Genomic DNA, 18,891 nt, shown 5'->3' with positions numbered 1-18,891 from the left:
GGTAACATATATATCTGCATCAAAACAAGTAAGGAATGTGCAGTGTGTACAAATCAATTAAAATGACTTTGTGCTTTTTATTTGAGGAGGTAAAATGCATATGTTAACCTTATATGTTTGTTTGAGCTGTGTAAACAAGCAACAATATAAATATCTATCCATGCCATTTGAAAGGGCAGCATAAAATAATAAGACAAGATGATTCCATAGCACAGATTTCTCATGACCCATTTAGTCTCAGAGCTGTTCACATGTCAAAGGGTCAGCTTATACATCACCTGCCTTGTAGTTTCTCTTTTGTTCTTTTTTTATGTTTGTAGCCAAAATTTTCAGAAGGTCTCCCTCAGTTGAATTGAATATCAATTAATATTGAAGGAATCCATAGCTTTACATTTCCTGTGGAAATAAAAGCACAATCTCTCCCAACACAACTCGTTTTTAAACTTCCATTTTGTATCCAAGACATTACTAAAGTATATAGACTGGTTTAATTCAGCAGTCCCTTCCAAAATCCAATTAATTTCTCTCAGCAGCTGTCATTTACTCATCAGCTTTCAAAGTATTCAAAATCAACACAATATCAAACAGAATCAAGATACCTTGTATATTTTCTATCTTTATGTGACTTATTTTTATATTACTTTACTCTCTCTTTAAAGACTTTATTATTTTTAAAATATTTATTTTTCTATGACTGCTATATTCATTTTTTGTTTCTTTGGCATCTAAGAAACACACATTCTAAGCACATTTTAAACATACTATATATTTTTAGAGATTTTCTTTGTCTGAATCTGGTTTTACTAAGTGCCTGTAGCATTCTCAGACTACATGAAACAATCTTAAATTTCAATGTCAGCTGTTATTATATGCTGAGAAAGTCTTTGAAAAAATCCAACACTTCTTCACGCTAAAAGTCTTGGAAAAAGTAGGGACTAAAGGTAGATATTTAAACATAATACAGCAATATACTACAAGGTGGTACCCAATGTCAAATTAAATGGTAAGGAATCCTTGTAGGGTATGGAATATATTTTCTTCTAGGAGTTTCAGTGGTTTGGGTTTCAAAATGATGTTTTTGATTCATTTGGATCTATTTATTTTGCAAGATGGTGAATATGGATCTAATTCCATTCTTGTTTGTGGATGTTCAGTTTTCTCATTACCCTTTGGTCAAGATTTTCTATCTATCTATCTATCATCTATCTATCTATCTATCTATCTATCTATCTATCTATCTATCTATCTATCTATCTATCTATCATCTATCTATCTATGTATCTATCATCTGTCATCTACCATCTATACATATGTATTCTTATTTCATTTGCTATATCCTAACTGCAGTTTCCCCTCCATCTTCTCCTTCTACTTCCAACCTTACCACCTTTTCTATTGTCCAGATTCACTTCTCCTGTATTTCTTCAGAAAAAAAGCAGATATCCCAAAGAAATCAAACATAGCAATAGTTGCAATAAGACTAGGCACATACCCTCATATCAATGCTGAACAAGGAAATTCAGCAGGAGCAAAAGAATCCAAAAATCAGGCAGAAGAGTAAAAAGTACCACCCAATCCCACTGTTACAAGTCTCCTAAGAACACCAAGTTACACAACAATATTATATATGAAGAGGGCCTAGGTCAGGCCAACACAGGCTCCCTGGTTGTTGCTTCAGTTTCAGCGAGGCTCCATGAGCCCTTCTTAGTTGATTCTGTGGGCTATTTTCTTCTGGAGTCCTTGACATTAGGCCCCTACAATCCTTCTTCCACAAGATTACCTCAGCTCTTCTTTATGTTTCAGTGTGAGTCGTTACTTCTGCTACTAAAAATTACTGGATGAATCCTCTCTGATAACAATTATTATAGGCTCAGGATGGTATTTTTAGTTCCATCTGTTGGCCAGGAAATTTTATTATGTCATTGTTTTTAACAGCTGAGTGATACACCTTTGAATAAATGTACATTTTATTCATTCACTCTTTGGCTGAGGAGCAAGTGGGTTGTTTCCAGTTTCTGACTACTATGACTAAATCCCAAATCATATCATCATTCAGGGTATTCCAAGTAACTGCTAAAATAAAATAGGCTATTGTTGGCTGTGATTGTTTCCCAAAGACTATAGATAAAGTCCTACTGCTAAAGACATACACTTAGGACACATGTCTTGCATTATACAATCTTCATTATACCTGAAAGTCTCCTTCCTGAAGATAAGATTCCATATAGTTATAGAAAATATCAGCTGCCAAGTGATGAAGGAAATTAATAGCCTTCTTTAGTTGCAATGCCTATGAACCATAATCATGATGATCATGACTGAATATGTCTAAATGTGCAATAAGTGGCACTCACACGGTGTTGGTAACAAACAACTGTCTAGTTGAACTTAAAGGCCCACCCAAATTATTTAAAATTATTCCTGGTATGAGAAGCCTAGCTAGCTTTACAAAGCCACTGAGTTCATAGACTGTTTAAAACATTCTGGAGGGGTTCCCAGTAAAAATTAAAAATAAATAAATAAATAAATAAATAAATAAATAAATAAAAAGAAAAATAAAAAAAAAAGAAAAAGAAAACGCTTTACTGAGTCAGGTAAGCCAGACCCAAAAAGAGGAATAAGGTATGTATTCACTCATAAGTGGATTCTAGCCATAATTAAAGGTCTTTGAGCCTATTATTCGTGATCCTAGAGAAGCTAAATAAGAAGGTGAACCTGAAGAAAATTCAGGTAGTTTTCCTCCTGGAGATTGGAAATAGACAAGAGTTTCAGGTAACCACGGGTGCATGGGGTGTTGGGAGGGTTGTTGGAAGGGGAGAGGGTTAGAGAGTAGGGAGCAGGGGAGAAATGGGGAATGCTCGGGGGACTGGGAGAGGGGGAGGGAGGAAGATAGATATGGGTTCAGGGAAGAATATATCTCTACTATGGAAATCAGTTTAGGGTTTACTAGAGACTTGACTGTAAATGGGATCCCAGGTCCAAGGAGAGATCCCCAGATTGTTCTCTGGACAGAGGAGAGGGTGCCTGAACTGGCCTTGGCCCATAACCATACTGATGAATATTTTGCTTATCACCATAGATCCTTCATCTGGCAATGGATGGAGATAGGGACGGGGACCCACGTTGGAACACTGGACATAACTCCCTAGGTCCAAGCGAGAAGCAGAAGGAAGAAGAACGTGAGCAGGGAGGGCAAGATCAGAGGGAACCTTCATCCGGCGATGGATGGCGATGCAGACGGAGACCCACATTGGAGCACCGGACTGAGCCCCACAAGGTCCAAATGAGGAGCAGAAGGAGGAAGAACATGAAAAAGAAAATCAGAACCGCAAGGGGAGCGATCACCCACTGATACAAGGGGACTGATCTAATGAGAGTTCACCAAGGCCAGTTGACTGGGACTGAAGGAGCGCTTGATCCAACCAGATTCTCTGGAGGAGGCTGGATCCCCTGAATGTGGCTGGCCCGAAGTCTTTCTAAAAAGCCATTGACAATGACTCTGGGACTTGTTTCCTCTGCATATTCTGGATTTTTGGGGATCCAGTCTGTTTGGATACTCACCTTCCTGGACCTGGAGGGAGCGAGGAGGAACTTGAACTACCCACAGGGCAGGAAACCCTGACTGCTCATAGGGATGGAGAGGGAAGAGGAGAGGGAGTGGGGGGAGTGGGAGGGTGTTGGGAGGAGGGGCGAAAATGGAAACTTTTATATTTTAATAAAAAAAGAAATTAGAATACTTAAAACTGTGAGATTCAGCTTTATAATTTATCAATAATAAAATTCTAGTATATAATAATAAAAAAATAAAACAAATTGCTACCACCACTTTGTTGGATCAACATAATTCCTTACTACATTCTGAATGTTTATACCCACAGGTAAACATAGCTGCCACCCCTCATAAATGAAACTTGTTTATGGCAAATAAAGAATTTCACACAAAACATAACTGGAAAAAAGTGAAGATATCAACAGATCATTGGAACCATAAATTATTATATTATGTGCATAACAATATTGCTTGGGTTGTACAGGAGCATGAAGGCTGACAAGATACAGGTAAACTATAAATTATCTGCAATTTTTGGTTAAGGAAAATGGATGTGGTCTGAAAAGTATTTGTACACTATTACAAAACTTTTAAGAAAGAAAATCTGACTTTTTAATTCTTTCAGAAAAATACTAAATACTAAAGATTGCTAGGCACTTTTCCACGTGTTAGAAATACAGTTTGGGGAATATCAACGAAATGCCTTTTTTTCTAACAAGCATATAGATAATAAGATGGAAGAAGCAGAGGTAAAGAAAGGGAAGAGTGACTAAATCCAGCTGTATTAACAAATACATTTTAGTGATGAGTGATTAGTGCAATGAGGAAGGAAAAACAGCAGAGTAACAAAGAAAAAGACAGCTAGCATGAGAAGAAAAGACAGAATGTTGTCAATATTTCATACAAAATGCACGTGTAGGGCTACAGAGATGATTATAATTTTAAGAGCATGTATTACTCCTGAAGAGGACCCAGGTTTCAGTTCCAACTTTCACGCTAGGCAGCTCACAACTGCCTGTAACTTCAGCCCCAGGGAAATTAATAGCTCTGGCCATGACAGGCATTGGCAGTCACACACACACACACACACACACACACACACACACACACACACACACACACATACACACACACATGTTTATATATACTCACACACAGATACAGACACATAATTAAAAATAAAATATATTTTTGCTTTTTTATTGATTTTTATTGAACTCGACATTTTTCTCTGCTCCCCTCCCTGTTTCTCCCGTCCCCCACTTGAACCTTCCCCGAAGGTCCTCATGTTCCCAGTTTACTCAGGAGATCTTGTCTTTTTATATTAAATCCATGTAAGTCTCTCTTAGGGTTTCATTGTTGTCTAAGTTCTCTGGGATTGTGATTTGTGGACTGATTTTCTTTGCTTTATTGTCCTTCTGAGTCTGGGTTACCTCATTCAAAATAATGTTTTCTAGCTCTATTCATTTTCCTGCAAAATTCAAGATGTCATATTTTTTTCTGGTGTGTAGTACTCCATTGTGTAAATGCACCACATTTTCTTATCCATTCTTCAGCTGAGGAGCATTTAGGTTGTTTCCAGTTTCGGGTTATGACAAACAATGCTGCTATGAGCATAGTGGAGCACACATCCTTGTGGCACAATTGAGCATCCTTTGAATATATACCCAAAAGTGATATTACTGGGTCTTGAGGAAGGTTGTTTCTTAATTTTCTGAGACATCACCACACTGACATCCAAAGGGGCTCTACCAGCTTGCATTCCCACCAGCAATGTAGAAGTGTTCCCTTTTCCCCACAACCTTTTCAGCATAAGTTGTCAACAGTGTTTTTGATATAGGACATATAGGCCATTCTTACAGGTGTAAGATGGAATCTCAGAGTTGTTGATTTGCATTTTCTGATGATTAAGGAAATTGAACATTTCCTTAATTGTCTTTTAGCCATTTTAGATTCCTCTGTTGAGAATTCTCTGTTTAGGCCTGTACTTCATTTTTTTCTTGGATTGTGTTCTTTTAATGACCGATTTCTTGAGTTCTTTGTATAGTTTGGAGATCAGACCTCTTTCTGATGTGGGGTTAGTGAAGATCTTTTTCCATTCTGTAGGCTGTCGTTTTGTCTTGTTGACTGTGTCCTTTGCTTTACAGAAGCTTTTCAGTTTCAGGAGATCCCATTTATTAATTGTTTCTCTCAGTGTATGCGCTGCTAGGGTTATATTTAGGAAGTGGTCTCCAGTGCCAATGCATTCAACTGTGCTTCCCACCTTCTCTTTTATAAGGTTCAGTGTGGCTGGTTTTATGTTGAGGTCTTTGATCCATTTGAACTTGAGTTTTGTGCATGTTGATAGATATGGTTCTATTTTCATTCTTCTACAGGTTGATATCCAGTTATGACAACTCCATTTGTTTAATATGCTTTGTTTTTTTCCATTTGATATTTTTGTTTCTTTTTCAAGAACTTTAAATCTTTGAAGAAAGAAATTAAAGAAGACACCAGAAAGTGGAAAGATCTTCCTTACAGAATTAACAGAATAAAAATTGCAATCTTACCCAAAGCAATCTACAAATCCAATGCAATGCTCATCAAAATCCCAGCAAAATTTGTCACAGACCTCAAAAGAATAGTACTCACCATCATATGGAAAGGCAAAAAACCAGGATAGCCAAAACAATCCTTTACAATGAATGAACTTCTGGTGGCATCACAATCCCTGACATCAAACTCTACTACAGAGCTTCAGTCCTGGAAACTGCCTGGTATTGGCATAAGAACAGACAGGAGAACCAATGGAACTGAATAGAAGACTCGGATATTAATCCACACTCCTTCAAAGACCTGATTTTTGACAAAGAATTAAAAATAAAATATTTTAAAAACAGTATATAGCATTTAATTCTGTGTTACAAATGAGAAGATGCAATCAAATCACATAGTAATTTAATAAAAATTTTTAAGTCTACTAAACCTCCTATTTTCCTTTCCAAGTAAGAATTGTTTCTATAATGGAGGCTGGAGAAATGGTTCAGTATTTAAGAGCATTTGCTGTTCTTTCTAAGGGCCTGGGTTAAATGCCAAGCATGAACATGGTGGTTAACTACAATCTGTAATTCCATTTCTATGGAATCTGGTGTCCTGGCCTCTGTGTGTATCAGGTACTCACAAGGTATATAAACATACATGCAGGCAACACACCCATACAATTAAAATAAAAAAAATTATTTTAAAAAGTATCTTCTGGGAATTAATTAAGCATTCTTTATTATGCTTTCTTGAATAAAATCCAATAAAACCTAAAGAATTAGTTATAATGGGCACAGAAACCTCTAGAAACTCATACTGAAGTTGAAGTGAAGTTTATTGGGAGAACAAAACAGGGAGAAAGTTGTAAGTAGAATAGGTTGGATAAAATATATATAAATGCACAGATCCAGGGGTACATTTTTGCACTATGCACACATTTTAATATAAACAGTGGTGAGGAGAGAACTATAAAATGTCAGATTAGTATAAATCTCTGAGTAGACTTTCTGAAAACCCTTTGTTTGAACCTCATTGTTTCACAGGACATTTGTAGGTGTATTTAAGGGGTCTATACATTTTAGTGGTGGTTAATATCTCAAGGTACTCTGGTGTCAGCACTGGGCAATTCCTTTGGGACTTGATGGAAAACTTTTTAACTTTGCAGTTTAATGGGTATAATTATTAACATTGACTTGTAGGCCACCTCTGGGAAATTCATTCTTTTAAATGAAAAGACTTTAGAGTGTGATAAACATATATTCATGAGTTCTGATGCTTGTATCCTAAAGCAAAGACTGTACTGACAAAAATCTTCTCAGTAAAATAAGGTAAGAGAGGTATTCTAACTTACTTTTACTTTAAACTTTTGCCATCAAATACACTAATTACTCTTTCAGTTCTTTCTAAATTTAAACTGCTTTCTGATTTTCTGAGTAATCGAATGTTATGTGGAAATAAACTAAAATTTCATGCAAGAATATGACTTTCTGAAAGGATTGGATTTCAGAAAATACACATAGTATCACAAAATAGTCTGTTATATAATGCAAACATATACATTGTAAGTTATTTCTATTTTATCCAATGCTATATATTGCACTTAGTTACTAGAGAAAAGAAATCTCCACCGTATTCTTGAAATGATCTGGTTATAGAAATGCAAACATAATAAGATCATCAAATTAAAATGATAAAATTTGAAAGTATGCCCTAATGTACCTCTGATAGATAGAAAATGAACTAGCATTCCAAAATTTGTTTAAAGCTTAAAAGGGTTTCTATCCAAGCATTAAGGCATGTTTAAGGAGAAAACTTATTTATTAAAGTTTATCTACTATAGTATAGTTTAGAGAATCATAATATTCTAAAGAATCATTAGCATAAATAACTATTCTTGTTTCAGAAGGGAAGATTTTGAACATTGTCCTTTTAACCTGTTCTTTTTTTATTAAATTATCTTTGTATTAAAAACTTTCCTATAATACTCATTTTGTCCATATTCTTTCCCCTCCCACAAGCCTTCCCAGTTCCTTTATTGTAAGAGCAAGATGTGGTAGATAACTCCAAGGAAAGAGCTTCATCAATTTTTTTTGTTATTTTTTTTTAGTTTTTCAAGGCATGGATATTCTGTATCACCTTGGCTATTCTAGAACTAGCTCCATAGATCAGTCTGGCCTTCAACTCACAGAGAACAGCCTGTCTCTTCCTCTTGAGTGTTGGAATTAAGGGCATAGACCACCACAACTTAACTCAACGTTTGTCTTATAGGTAATTTGATTAGCAAAGGAAAAAATTCATTTGGACCCAGTACTAGGATATAGAAAGTTAGAGCCCTTGATTAAGGTCATTGAATAAAGAGTGATTTTGCTTCATCACACACTATCATCTCTCACCGATGTCTGTAACAATAAGCCACAAAATGTTTATAGTATAATTAAAAATTCATTGAAGCACATATGAGAGAAATAAAAAAAGCATTGTCTAATTATGCAGAAGAAACTGTGTATATTTTTGTGAATGATAATATGTTCCACTATTCAGAATATGACATTGTTGTGGTCTAGGAAATTGAGTTAAAATTTTATTAATATCTCTGAATATAAAATGTCTCTTACAAAAAAGAGGAAGGATATAGACAGTTGGAAAAATCAATATGAATAAATCCACAGAAAAAGTCAACATTTGTGAAAGTTTTTGTGACAAGGAAAAGAGAAGAGAGACTATAATATAAATTTCTTTTTATCTTAAGCAACCCAAGTGATTTTATTGCAGGTGAATCACTCTCCATGTTATTAATGATCTTCAGGCAACCTCTTATATATAAATTTAATACATTTGTGACATTTTTTCTAATTATTATTGCTCTGGGAGAGATGTGAAAATAATTTTTGTCATACTTGTAAGAAAATTCATTTTAAAATTTTGGGAGGAAGGGGAACATCAAAAAATAAAACAAATTATTTGAGAATACTGAGCCAAATTTGGGCAACCTAAATTTTCTTTATGTCTTTACATTTTGGAGAAAGGTAACCCTTTTCAATTTGAGTTTTCAACCCTAGAAGTACCAAAAACTCTTATGAACTTTGTAATTTACAAATGTCCATTAAATATGACAATGTTTTACGAGAAAGAAAAATAACCATGCAAAATACATGAGCTTCATTCCAAATACAGTGGGTGATATTTGATGAAGAAATGCTCCTATGAGTTATACAAAGCAAAGTGAGAATGATAAATTCAGTTTCAATCTTACATATTTCTCTCTTATGATCATAAAGATGACTGAGAACAACTACTCCTTGACAACAGAATTCATTCTGGTGGGATTCTCAGATCACCAAGATCTGAAGACCCTTCTGTTCCTGGTGTTCTCTGCCATATATCTGGTCACCATGGTTGGGAATCTTGGGCTCGTGGTCTTGATTTACATGGAACACCGTCTTCACACACCCATGTACATCTTTCTGGGCAACCTGGCTCTCATGGATTCCTGTTGCTCCTGTGCTATCACTCCCAAGATGCTAGAGAACTTCTTCTCTGTGGACAGAAAAATGTCTTTGTATGAATGCATGGCACAGTTCTACTTTCTTTGTTTTGCTGAAACTACAGACTGCTTCCTCTTGGCAGCAATGGCCTATGACCGCTATGTGGCAATATGTAATCCACTGCAGTACCACACCATGATGTCCAAGAAGCTCTGTCTTCAGATGACCACAGGAGCCTACATAGCAGGATCCCTGCATTCCATGATTCATATAGGGTTCTTATTCAGGTTATCTTTCTGTAGGTCTCATGTAATCAAGCACTTCTTTTGTGATGTCCTTCCGTTATATAGACTCTCATGTGTTGACCCTTACATCAATGAATTGATGATACTTATCTTTTCTGGTTCGATTCAAAGTTTTACCATTACTATAGTCCTGATTTCTTATTTCTGCATCCTTTTTACTATATTCACAATGAAGTCAAAAGAGGGAAGAAGTAAAGCCTTATCTACTTGTGCTTCCCACTTTCTGTCTGTGTCAATATTCTATGGTTCTCTTCTCTACATGTATATTCGACCAAGTTCAGTTAATGAAGAGTATAAAGACATACCTGTTGCTATTTTTTATACTCTAGTAATTCCTTTATTAAACCCCTTTATTTATAGTCTTAGAAATAAGGAAGTAATGAATGTGTTGAAAAGAACAATAAAGAGAAAACTGTAGAGCTCTGAAAACAGGTCCTAAGACAATTAACTTAAACTTTATATGGGTCTCTGGATTCTTTGAAAGCAGAAGAGTACTACTTTGTCATTAAAATATTAAACAATAAAGTGATGGTACAATTTATTTAATGTAGTTCAGAGGGAACAGGTTTACTAACGTTTAATTAAAATCTTAGAAACTGGATATATTAGGAGTTGTAAAACCAGTTGCTCAGTTCTTGACAGTTTGGATCAGTGCTAAGAATACAAGTAAGCATGTTAAATTTAGTTATAATTAATAATTTGCAATACTTTTGATCCAACATCATACGTTTAAGCCCCAAAGACATTTCAAGCATTACACTTATTCTTTCTGTTAAGTCTTTTCTTAAAAATACCATTGTTTGAAAGCAAATTGCATGCTTGTGTATGGCTTTAACTTGATTTTATTTTTACATCTATACTCACAGAGATTACATTTTAGTTGACGAAAATTTAATATTTTGTTTTAGTATTTAGTTATAAGTTATCTGAATGAGGGTACCTTTATACGACTTGTTCAGCAATTTGAACATGAAATGCTATTCTTTGCAAAGTAATTTCTGAATTTTTAAACTTTTTCCTTGAACTTGCTAACTTATCCATTACATATGATAGTTATTAAAATTGTCTATCAAATTGAAATTTTATCAATAATATCATTTCTTTTTGTTGGTTATTGAAGAAATATTAATAACTTCATATTACTAATAAAAGATAAAGATGGTATTCATGTGTAATGAGGTCAAAATTGCTGAAAATCATAAAATCTTAAACACCTAAACAAGCTATTTACTTATACTTAAGTGCTTAAATTTATTTCATCACTGTATTTATCATTTTAAAATCAAATTCTCTTCACTAAAGAATCTATATTTGGGAGATTTGGGAATGAGCCAACAAGATGTCAAACTTCTGAGGAGAGGGAGTGTGGGATGCATGTTGGAAGTGAATCAAGTTAGTAGGAATTGAAATGTCACCTTAGGGATCTGAATTTGTACACCAGCACCAGATACAGGGTGTTAGGACTGTGTCTCCTGGAAAACTGATAAAATAATTAATTTGATTGGAAAGAGACTGATGTGAGACAAACTTCAAGAACAAGTTATTATATTTAAGAATATATATGTATTATGTGTATATGCATTCAATAACAATTAGTTTTAAAAAGAGGTCATGAATTTGAAGGCAAGTGGGGATGGGTTTATGTAAGGAGTTGGAGGAAAGAGAAGGGAGAAATTTTATCATCTCAAATATTAAATTTAAAGAAAAGAACACACATATTAGATTTTGACATTTCATCTACTTATATAACACACTCTGGCTATACTCATCCTTCTGCTCTCTCTTATCTCCTTCCTCATTCACTCCATTCATCAACTTCCCATCCCACCTTACTGTTGTTTTGTTTTGGTTTTCTATTTTACCTTGTGAATCACTGGGTTTAGCCAAGGCTTCCCTCATGAGCATAGGTGTGGATCTATCCACTAGAGCATAAATAACTCACCAGCAGCTACTTCACTGAAGAGAGTGACTTTCCCCAGTGGCATCAAACTACCACTGCCTCCCCTGGGTATAGAGCCATGAGACTTATCACTACTTATGGCTAAATTTTTACATGCTGATTTTGTGCAGACTCTATCAGACAACCAAGATACTGTGCATTAATGAATAGCAAGTCTATGTCATATCCATTAGACAGTTTCATGACTCTTCTCCTATCATCTGGCTCTTACAGTCTTTTAACTCCTTCTTTTGTAATGTTTCCAGAGTCTTGGAAGGGTTAATATAGGCTTAAAGATAATATAATGAGTGATTTAAAAATAATTACTCAGCCATCATTTGTTATCAGCTCCTTGACCAGCCATGAATTGTGGATACCTCTGCATCCTCTCCAGCATAAGCTATCATTGGTGCTTTAGATCTTATCCATTCTGACAGGTGTAAGATAGTTCCTCAGAGTTCTTATGTGCCTTTCCCTGATGGCTAAGGATGTTGAATATTTCCTTAAGTGTCTTTCGGCTATTCTTCTGTTGAGAATTTGAGAATGTTCTGTTTAGCTCTGTACCCCATTTTTAACTGGGTTATATGGAATTTTGATGTCTAATGTCTTTTTGTTCTTTATATATTTTGGGCATCAGTCCTTTGTCTGATGTGGAGTTCATGAAGACTTTTTCCCATTAGTAGGCTGCCTTTTTGTCTTATTGACTGTGTCTTTTACTCTTTAGGAACTTCTCAGTTTAAGGAGGTCCCATATATTTATTGTTGCTCTTAGTGTCTCTGCTACTGGCATTATGCTTAGGAAGTTTTCTCCTATACCCATGCATTGAAGGCTACTTTCCAGTTTCTCTTCTATCAGGTTCAGTGTGGTCAGATTTATATTGAGGTCTTTATTCCATTTGGCCTTGAGTTTTGTATATGGGGATATATATGGTTCTATTTTCATTCTTCTACATGTTGACATTCAGTTATGCCAGCACAATTCAATGAAGATGTTTTCTTTATTCCATTGTATAACATTAGCTTCTTTGTTGAAAATCAGGTTTTCATAGGTGTACGGATTAAAAACCGGGTCTTCAATTTGTTTCCTTTGGTCAACTTCTCTGTTTTTCTGCCAATGCCAAGCTTTTTTCATTACTGTATCTGTATAATAGAGCTTGATGTCAGGGATTGTGGTGACTCTGTAAGTTCCTTTTGTATCCACTATCTTAACCTTTGGTCTTTTTAAAGGTGGATTAAGTCTACTGATATTAATGGATTAGGATCTATTAATGACCAGTGATTGTTAATTCTTATTATTTTTTGGTAGTAGTGTGTGTGTTTCCCTTCTTTTGCTTTGGTGGAGTGAGGCTTTCTATTGCCTATGTTTTTGTGGGTGCAGTTAACTTCATTAGGTTGGGATTTTCCTTCTAATACTTTCTGTAGGGCTGGATTTGTGAATAGGTATTGTTTAAATCTGGTTTTGTCATGGTATATGTTGTTTTCTCCATAGATGGCAGATTGAAAGCTTTGCTGGGTATAGTAGTCTGGGCTTGCATCAATGGTCTTTTAGTGTCTGCAGCAATCTGACCAGGACCTTCTGGCTTTTATGGTTTCTATTGCAAAGTCAGGTATATTTCTGATAAGTCTACCTTTATATGTTACTTGACCTTTTTCCCTTGAAGCTTTTAATATTTTCTTTATTCTGTATGCTTTACGTTTTAATTGTTATATAGTGAAGGGACTTTTTTATTGATCCAGTCTATTTGGTGTTCTGTAAGCTTCTTGTACTTACATAGGGATATCCTTCTTAAGGTTGGGAGAGTTTTCTTCTATAATTTTGATAAGAATGTTTTCTGTGCGTTTGAGCTGGAATTCTTCTGCTTCTTTTATCCCTATTATTCTTAGGTTTGGTCCTTTTTATGGTGTTCCAGATTTTATGAATATTTTGAGTAAAGAATTTGTTGGATTTAATGTTTTCTTTGACCAATGAGTCTATTTTCTCTATAGCATCTTCAACCCATGAGATTTTCTCTTCCATCTCTTGTATTCTGTTGGTTATACATGCTTCTGCAGTTCCTGTTTGTTTACCCAGATTTTACATATCCATAATTCCCACAATTTATGCTTTCTTTATTACCTCTATTTTAGTCTTTAAGTCTTATACTATTTGTTTCACTTGCTTGTTCCTTTTTCTGATTTTTTTTGTGTTCCTATGAGAGATTTATTAATGTCTTCTAATTTTTGCTTGTCTTTTCCTCCATTTCTTTAAGGAAATTTTTCATTACCTCTTTAAAGGTCTCCATCATCTTCAAAAAGTTAAATTTAAAAATCATTTTCTTTAGCTTCTTCTGTGTTAGGATGACCAAGTCTGAAGAAGGACACTTAAAAACAATCCCACATTTTTTCAGAATTAAGCAATATGAATGGTTATTTATTTAGGGGTAGACCCACAAATCTATATACTCTGAGGGAATGGAGAACAGCAACCGAATCCCACAGTCACAAAAGAGGTCAGATGCCCGCTTTATGTATGAATAAATAGGAGCTTAGGCCACGCCCCAGTGGGTAGGTAACTTAAAGGCTACAGGCTGTAGGATTACCTAAAGTACCTCCCTCTTTTGCTTAAACAACAGAGTTCTAAGCCTAATACAAAATTATATACAATACGAACAAATATATTCAATAATTATCCTATGCTAATGAGTTTAAGTCTTGTATAATAAAGAACTTGGCCAAGTCATGAGAGGAAAGTAACTACAACTATCTAGTCTTCAACCTCATCAAAAATCCGAGAAGGGAAATAATATTACTTGAGTAAGTAAGAAGTAGAATCAAGTAATTTGGAAAATATGAAACAAATGACAGAGACAACTGACTACCTGGGCAATCATTCAAAGTTTTATTTGCAACCAACTTTTGCTAAGGCCTAGAGTAGTTGACAGATCATTTTCAGAACTAGCAAATTTTTCAAACATGTCTTACCCTATCTTGGCAAGATTTGACAAACGTTTTCCTTGAGTTATACTTATCAATTTCGAGATACCATGTACCTTGTCAGTGGATGAGGCATGGGCAGTTCCTTCCCCAAAGGCCAATTTTGCCAAGAAGAAACAAGCTCTGAGTGGAGTGTTTTTTGTGCTCAACATTCTCTGGGGAATAGAGTATTATCAAGAGCAATAGTGTCTCACTTCAACAGAACCCTAAGTTGTTTAAATGACATATTCTATAGCTCTTTGAAGTGGGTGACGATTACCTATCTATGCAGAATAGAATCTCTATGTATCTAAATAACCTGTTTAGTAGATGACTATTGATATATAACTTTTAATACATATGTAACTTAAAGACTAAAACTTCATATTAGAATATTATACAATAAATAACTTTGCAACAAATTAGTACAATGACCTCAAAATGTAAATAATGTATAAGTATCTTGATCAAAGATAGAAATATACATTGTAATATGATAAATATTTTCTAAAATTGTATCAATATACAAAAATGTTTTAAGTAGAGGTAGAAGCATGCATACATACAATATGATAAAATAACTTTGCCTTGGTATATAAATATTGTGGACAAAAATAGGATCATATTCAATATAATTTTAGTTTGTATCAATATATAAGAATCTATACCAATGTAAATTGCCTATAAATAATAACTCACAAATATTCACTCTACTATTATTATTTGTGTGAGTAAGCTCACACTAATCTATTATCTCATCCAATTTTCTGTTTTTTTAAGAGATCCCTGAGCCTATAAAATTTCCCTTCAACTTCCAACCCTATACCAATTATAATCAACTCCTAAATGAGGTCCCTAACCCTGAGGACAAACTTCATTGGGAGATGGGATATCATCTTCTAGAATTACTTTCAGCTATCATTTGAATGATGTTCTTTCTATGAAATCATGTAAAAGTTAAAAATTATGGTTAAGTTTGAATATTAAATTCTGGTATAATTACAAATATTCTCTGAGCTTTTGGTAGTGTTTTTCTGAGCTTCCTATTTGGAGTTCTGGCCAGAATGTTGTAAAAAAAAGTGCACCATTTCAGCTAACCAAGTTGGACCCATCTAGAGCAGCTGATGACCCAAAACAGGTCTTATAGTAGTGCTATCAGCCTTATGATGTCATATCAACCAGGTGGAGTTGTTGTGGGGTCTCATCTTCTTCCTGGAAACTTCAAAGATAACTGCAAGAATATTCATTGTTCATTGTGGAAAACTTAAACATTATTTATATAGACATATATAGACAAACATATTCAATGAAAGGTACAATAGAGACAAAAATATGTATGAGGTAGAGTAAATTTTTTTCTAAATTCATTTTTCTTTCTGTCTCATGGGCTCTTGACATGGAACAGAAACCCTGAATATTTCTTTTAACAACATGCTTGGATATATAGAAGGACAGAGCCATTGTCCAACTCCAAAATCAGCTCTATATATTCACACACACACACACACACACACACACACACACACACACACACACATATATATATATATATACACACACACACACATACACACACACACATATGTATATGTGTGTGTGTGTGTGTGTGTGTTTTAATCACCTGTTCTTACAAGTTATATTCCTTTTTCTTGGTGATCCTTATTGGATAGTTATTTTTCCTTCTGTCAACATCAAAATACCTAGGGTCTCTTGAATTTTTGAAGATATGTATTTTCCTGTAAAGATAAGAATAGGACTCTGTCCCAACATTTATGAGATTTTCTTACTACCTGTATGGTTGTCACCATTGCGGATGAACTGACATTCTCTTTTTCAAGAGGTTTCACTTTTCAAACTGAATATTAATTTTGATGGTATCCATAACTTTTCTTCTCCTATGGAAACAAGAGCAAAACCCGTTCCCCAATGTAACACATCTACTGGTTTCCTTTGTGAAGTCAACACTTCCTTGAAATAAACCAATTCATTTAGTTCAGAAGACTTTTCTATTATCCAATGTCTCTCTGCTGCTGTTGTCCCTTTCTCATTAGCATTAAGAAATTTTAAGGTTAATAAAGCATTATGTAATCTATTTTCCATGCCTTTCTATTTGTTTAACATATACTTTATAGTTCAATTTGGTTTTCTATAACTGCCTGGCCTATAGGATTGTGTCATATACCTGTAAAATGATTAATATTATAATAAGCAAAAAACTGTTTCATTTTTTTAGAGATATATGCTGAACCATTATCTGTCTTTATTTCTGAAGGTATGCCTGGCTATAAATTCTAATAAATGTGTGATTATTGAATCAGTCATTTCTGAGCTTAAAGCATTTGCCCACGGAAAACCTGAATAAGTGTCAATGGTGTGGTGTACATATTTTAATTTTCCATATTCTGCAAAGTGATACACAACCATCTGACAGATTTAATTTCTTTGAGTACCTTTGGGTTAGTTCTTATTTGTAGCAGTATTTGGTTATAAAAAGTACAAGTAAGCCATCTCTTAATATTCCTTTTAGCTTGTCTTCATGTAATAGAAAACTCTTTAAAACTTTACTATTGACAGGATCTTTTTTATAAAATTCTGAGGCCTGCAACATGCTTCCAATCAATAATTGATCAATTATTCTGCATTACCTTGTGCTAGAGGAACTGCCAGACCCATATGGAATCAAATGTATGTTATGTATATAGGACAAAGCTTATTCTTGATTATGTCTTGCACCTGGATAAATAATGAAGTCAATTCTGTGTCCTATGATATAAATTCAGCAGTTTCAATATGCAAAATAACTCTCTGCATATTGTGAATCAGTAACTATATTAAGAGGTTCTTTTAAATCCCTTAGAACCACGAGAATAGCATATAATTCTGCCTGTTAGACAGAATTATAAGGGCTTTGTTCCACCTTACTTAATTCTTCTGATTTGTAACCTGCCCTCTCTGATTTATTTGCATCAGCATAAAGTGTACAGGCTCCAGTTATTGGAGCATCATATTTAATTTGGGGAAGAATCCAAGAAGTTCTCTCTCTTTTTTTTTACATTTCAATTTTTTTCTTTAAAAGGAGTGAGTTGTGTACAGGGGGGTTAAATGCTTTATAGACAAGAAAAGAAACTGCGGTAGAACCAACTTATTCATCATCATCATCATCTTCCTCATCTTCATCTTCCTCTTCTTCCTCCTCCTCTTCATCCTCTTCATCCTCCTCATCATCTTCCTCTTCCTTCTTTTTCTTGCTCTTTTCCGCCTTGACCACCCCCTTTTTCTCTGCATCGGGTTTTCCTTTAGCTCTGTAGGCAGCAATATCCTTTTCGTACTTCTCCTTCAGCTTGGCAGCCTTCTCTTCGTAGGGCTGCTTGTCATCTGCAGCAGTGTTGTTCCACATCTCTCCCAGTTTCTTTGAAACATCACCAGTGGTTAAGCCAGGGTGTCTCCTTTGATTTTGGGGCGATACTCAGAACAGAACAAGAAGAAGGCCGAAGGAGGCCTCTTGGGTGCATTGGGGTCCTTGAACTTCTTTTTGGTCTCCCCTTTGGGGGGGGGGATGTAGGTTTCCATTTTTCTTTCATAACGAGCCTTGTCAGCCTTGGCCATGTCTTCAAATTTCCCCTTTTCTTTAGCAGACATGGTCTTCCACCTTTCTGAGCACTTCTTGGAGAACTCTGAGAAGTTGACAGAAGCATCCGGGTGCTTCTTCTTGTGTTCCTCCCGGCAAGTTTGTACAAAGAATGCATACGAGGACATTTTGCCTCTCGGCTTCTTAGGATCTCCTTTGCCCATGTTTAGTTGATTTTCGTCCGCGAGGCACAGAGTCGCCCAGTGCCCGTCCGGCTCTCGCTTGCCCGGCGCTGTCTCTATGGATCTCAATGTACTGCAATGGCTGTGAGAGCGGGAGCCAGACACAGCCTCCTCACTCTCTCTGCTCTGTCAAGAAGTTCTCTTTATAAGGTTAAGCTTATAATGATTTTGGAATAATTGCTATTAATTTTGGAATAATTGCAATTAATTTCTCCCTCAAAATAGCACAAGCCCTTTGCCATCGTTCATTATTTTCCCATAACTTTTTTTATTTCATCAGAAGTGAAAGGCTCTCTAATCTCTGCAAATTGATGAAGTTTCAATTTACCTT

General features: G+C 35.1%; 1 protein-coding gene and 1 pseudogene across 1 annotated transcript; one reads left to right on the top strand and one right to left on the bottom strand.

The window, feature by feature from the left end:
* Positions 1 to 9,348: 9,348 nt before the first annotated feature.
* LOC146895677 (olfactory receptor 5K3-like) lies at positions 9,349 to 10,278 on the top strand. Its single transcript, XM_085677804.2, has one exon. The coding sequence runs from the start codon at positions 9,349 to 9,351 to the stop codon at positions 10,276 to 10,278; it is 930 nt and encodes a 309-aa protein (XP_085533930.2).
* A 7,520-nt stretch (positions 10,279 to 17,798) lies between these two features.
* Positions 17,799 to 18,607, bottom strand: LOC125403718 (high mobility group protein B1 pseudogene; annotated as a pseudogene).
* Positions 18,608 to 18,891: the final 284 nt, after the last annotated feature.

The sequence above is a fragment of the Myodes glareolus genome, chromosome 2 (assembly GCF_982192425.1).
Source record: "Myodes glareolus chromosome 2, mMyoGla1.1, whole genome shotgun sequence".
Taxonomy (NCBI): Eukaryota; Metazoa; Chordata; class Mammalia; order Rodentia; family Cricetidae; genus Myodes; species Myodes glareolus.
This window is presented reverse-complemented; position numbering and strand designations above follow the sequence as displayed.

Coding starts and splice junctions, on each gene's coding strand:
- LOC146895677 (XM_085677804.2), top strand. CDS start 9,349: ATGACTGAGAACAACTACTCCTTGACAACAGAATTCATTCTGGTGGGA.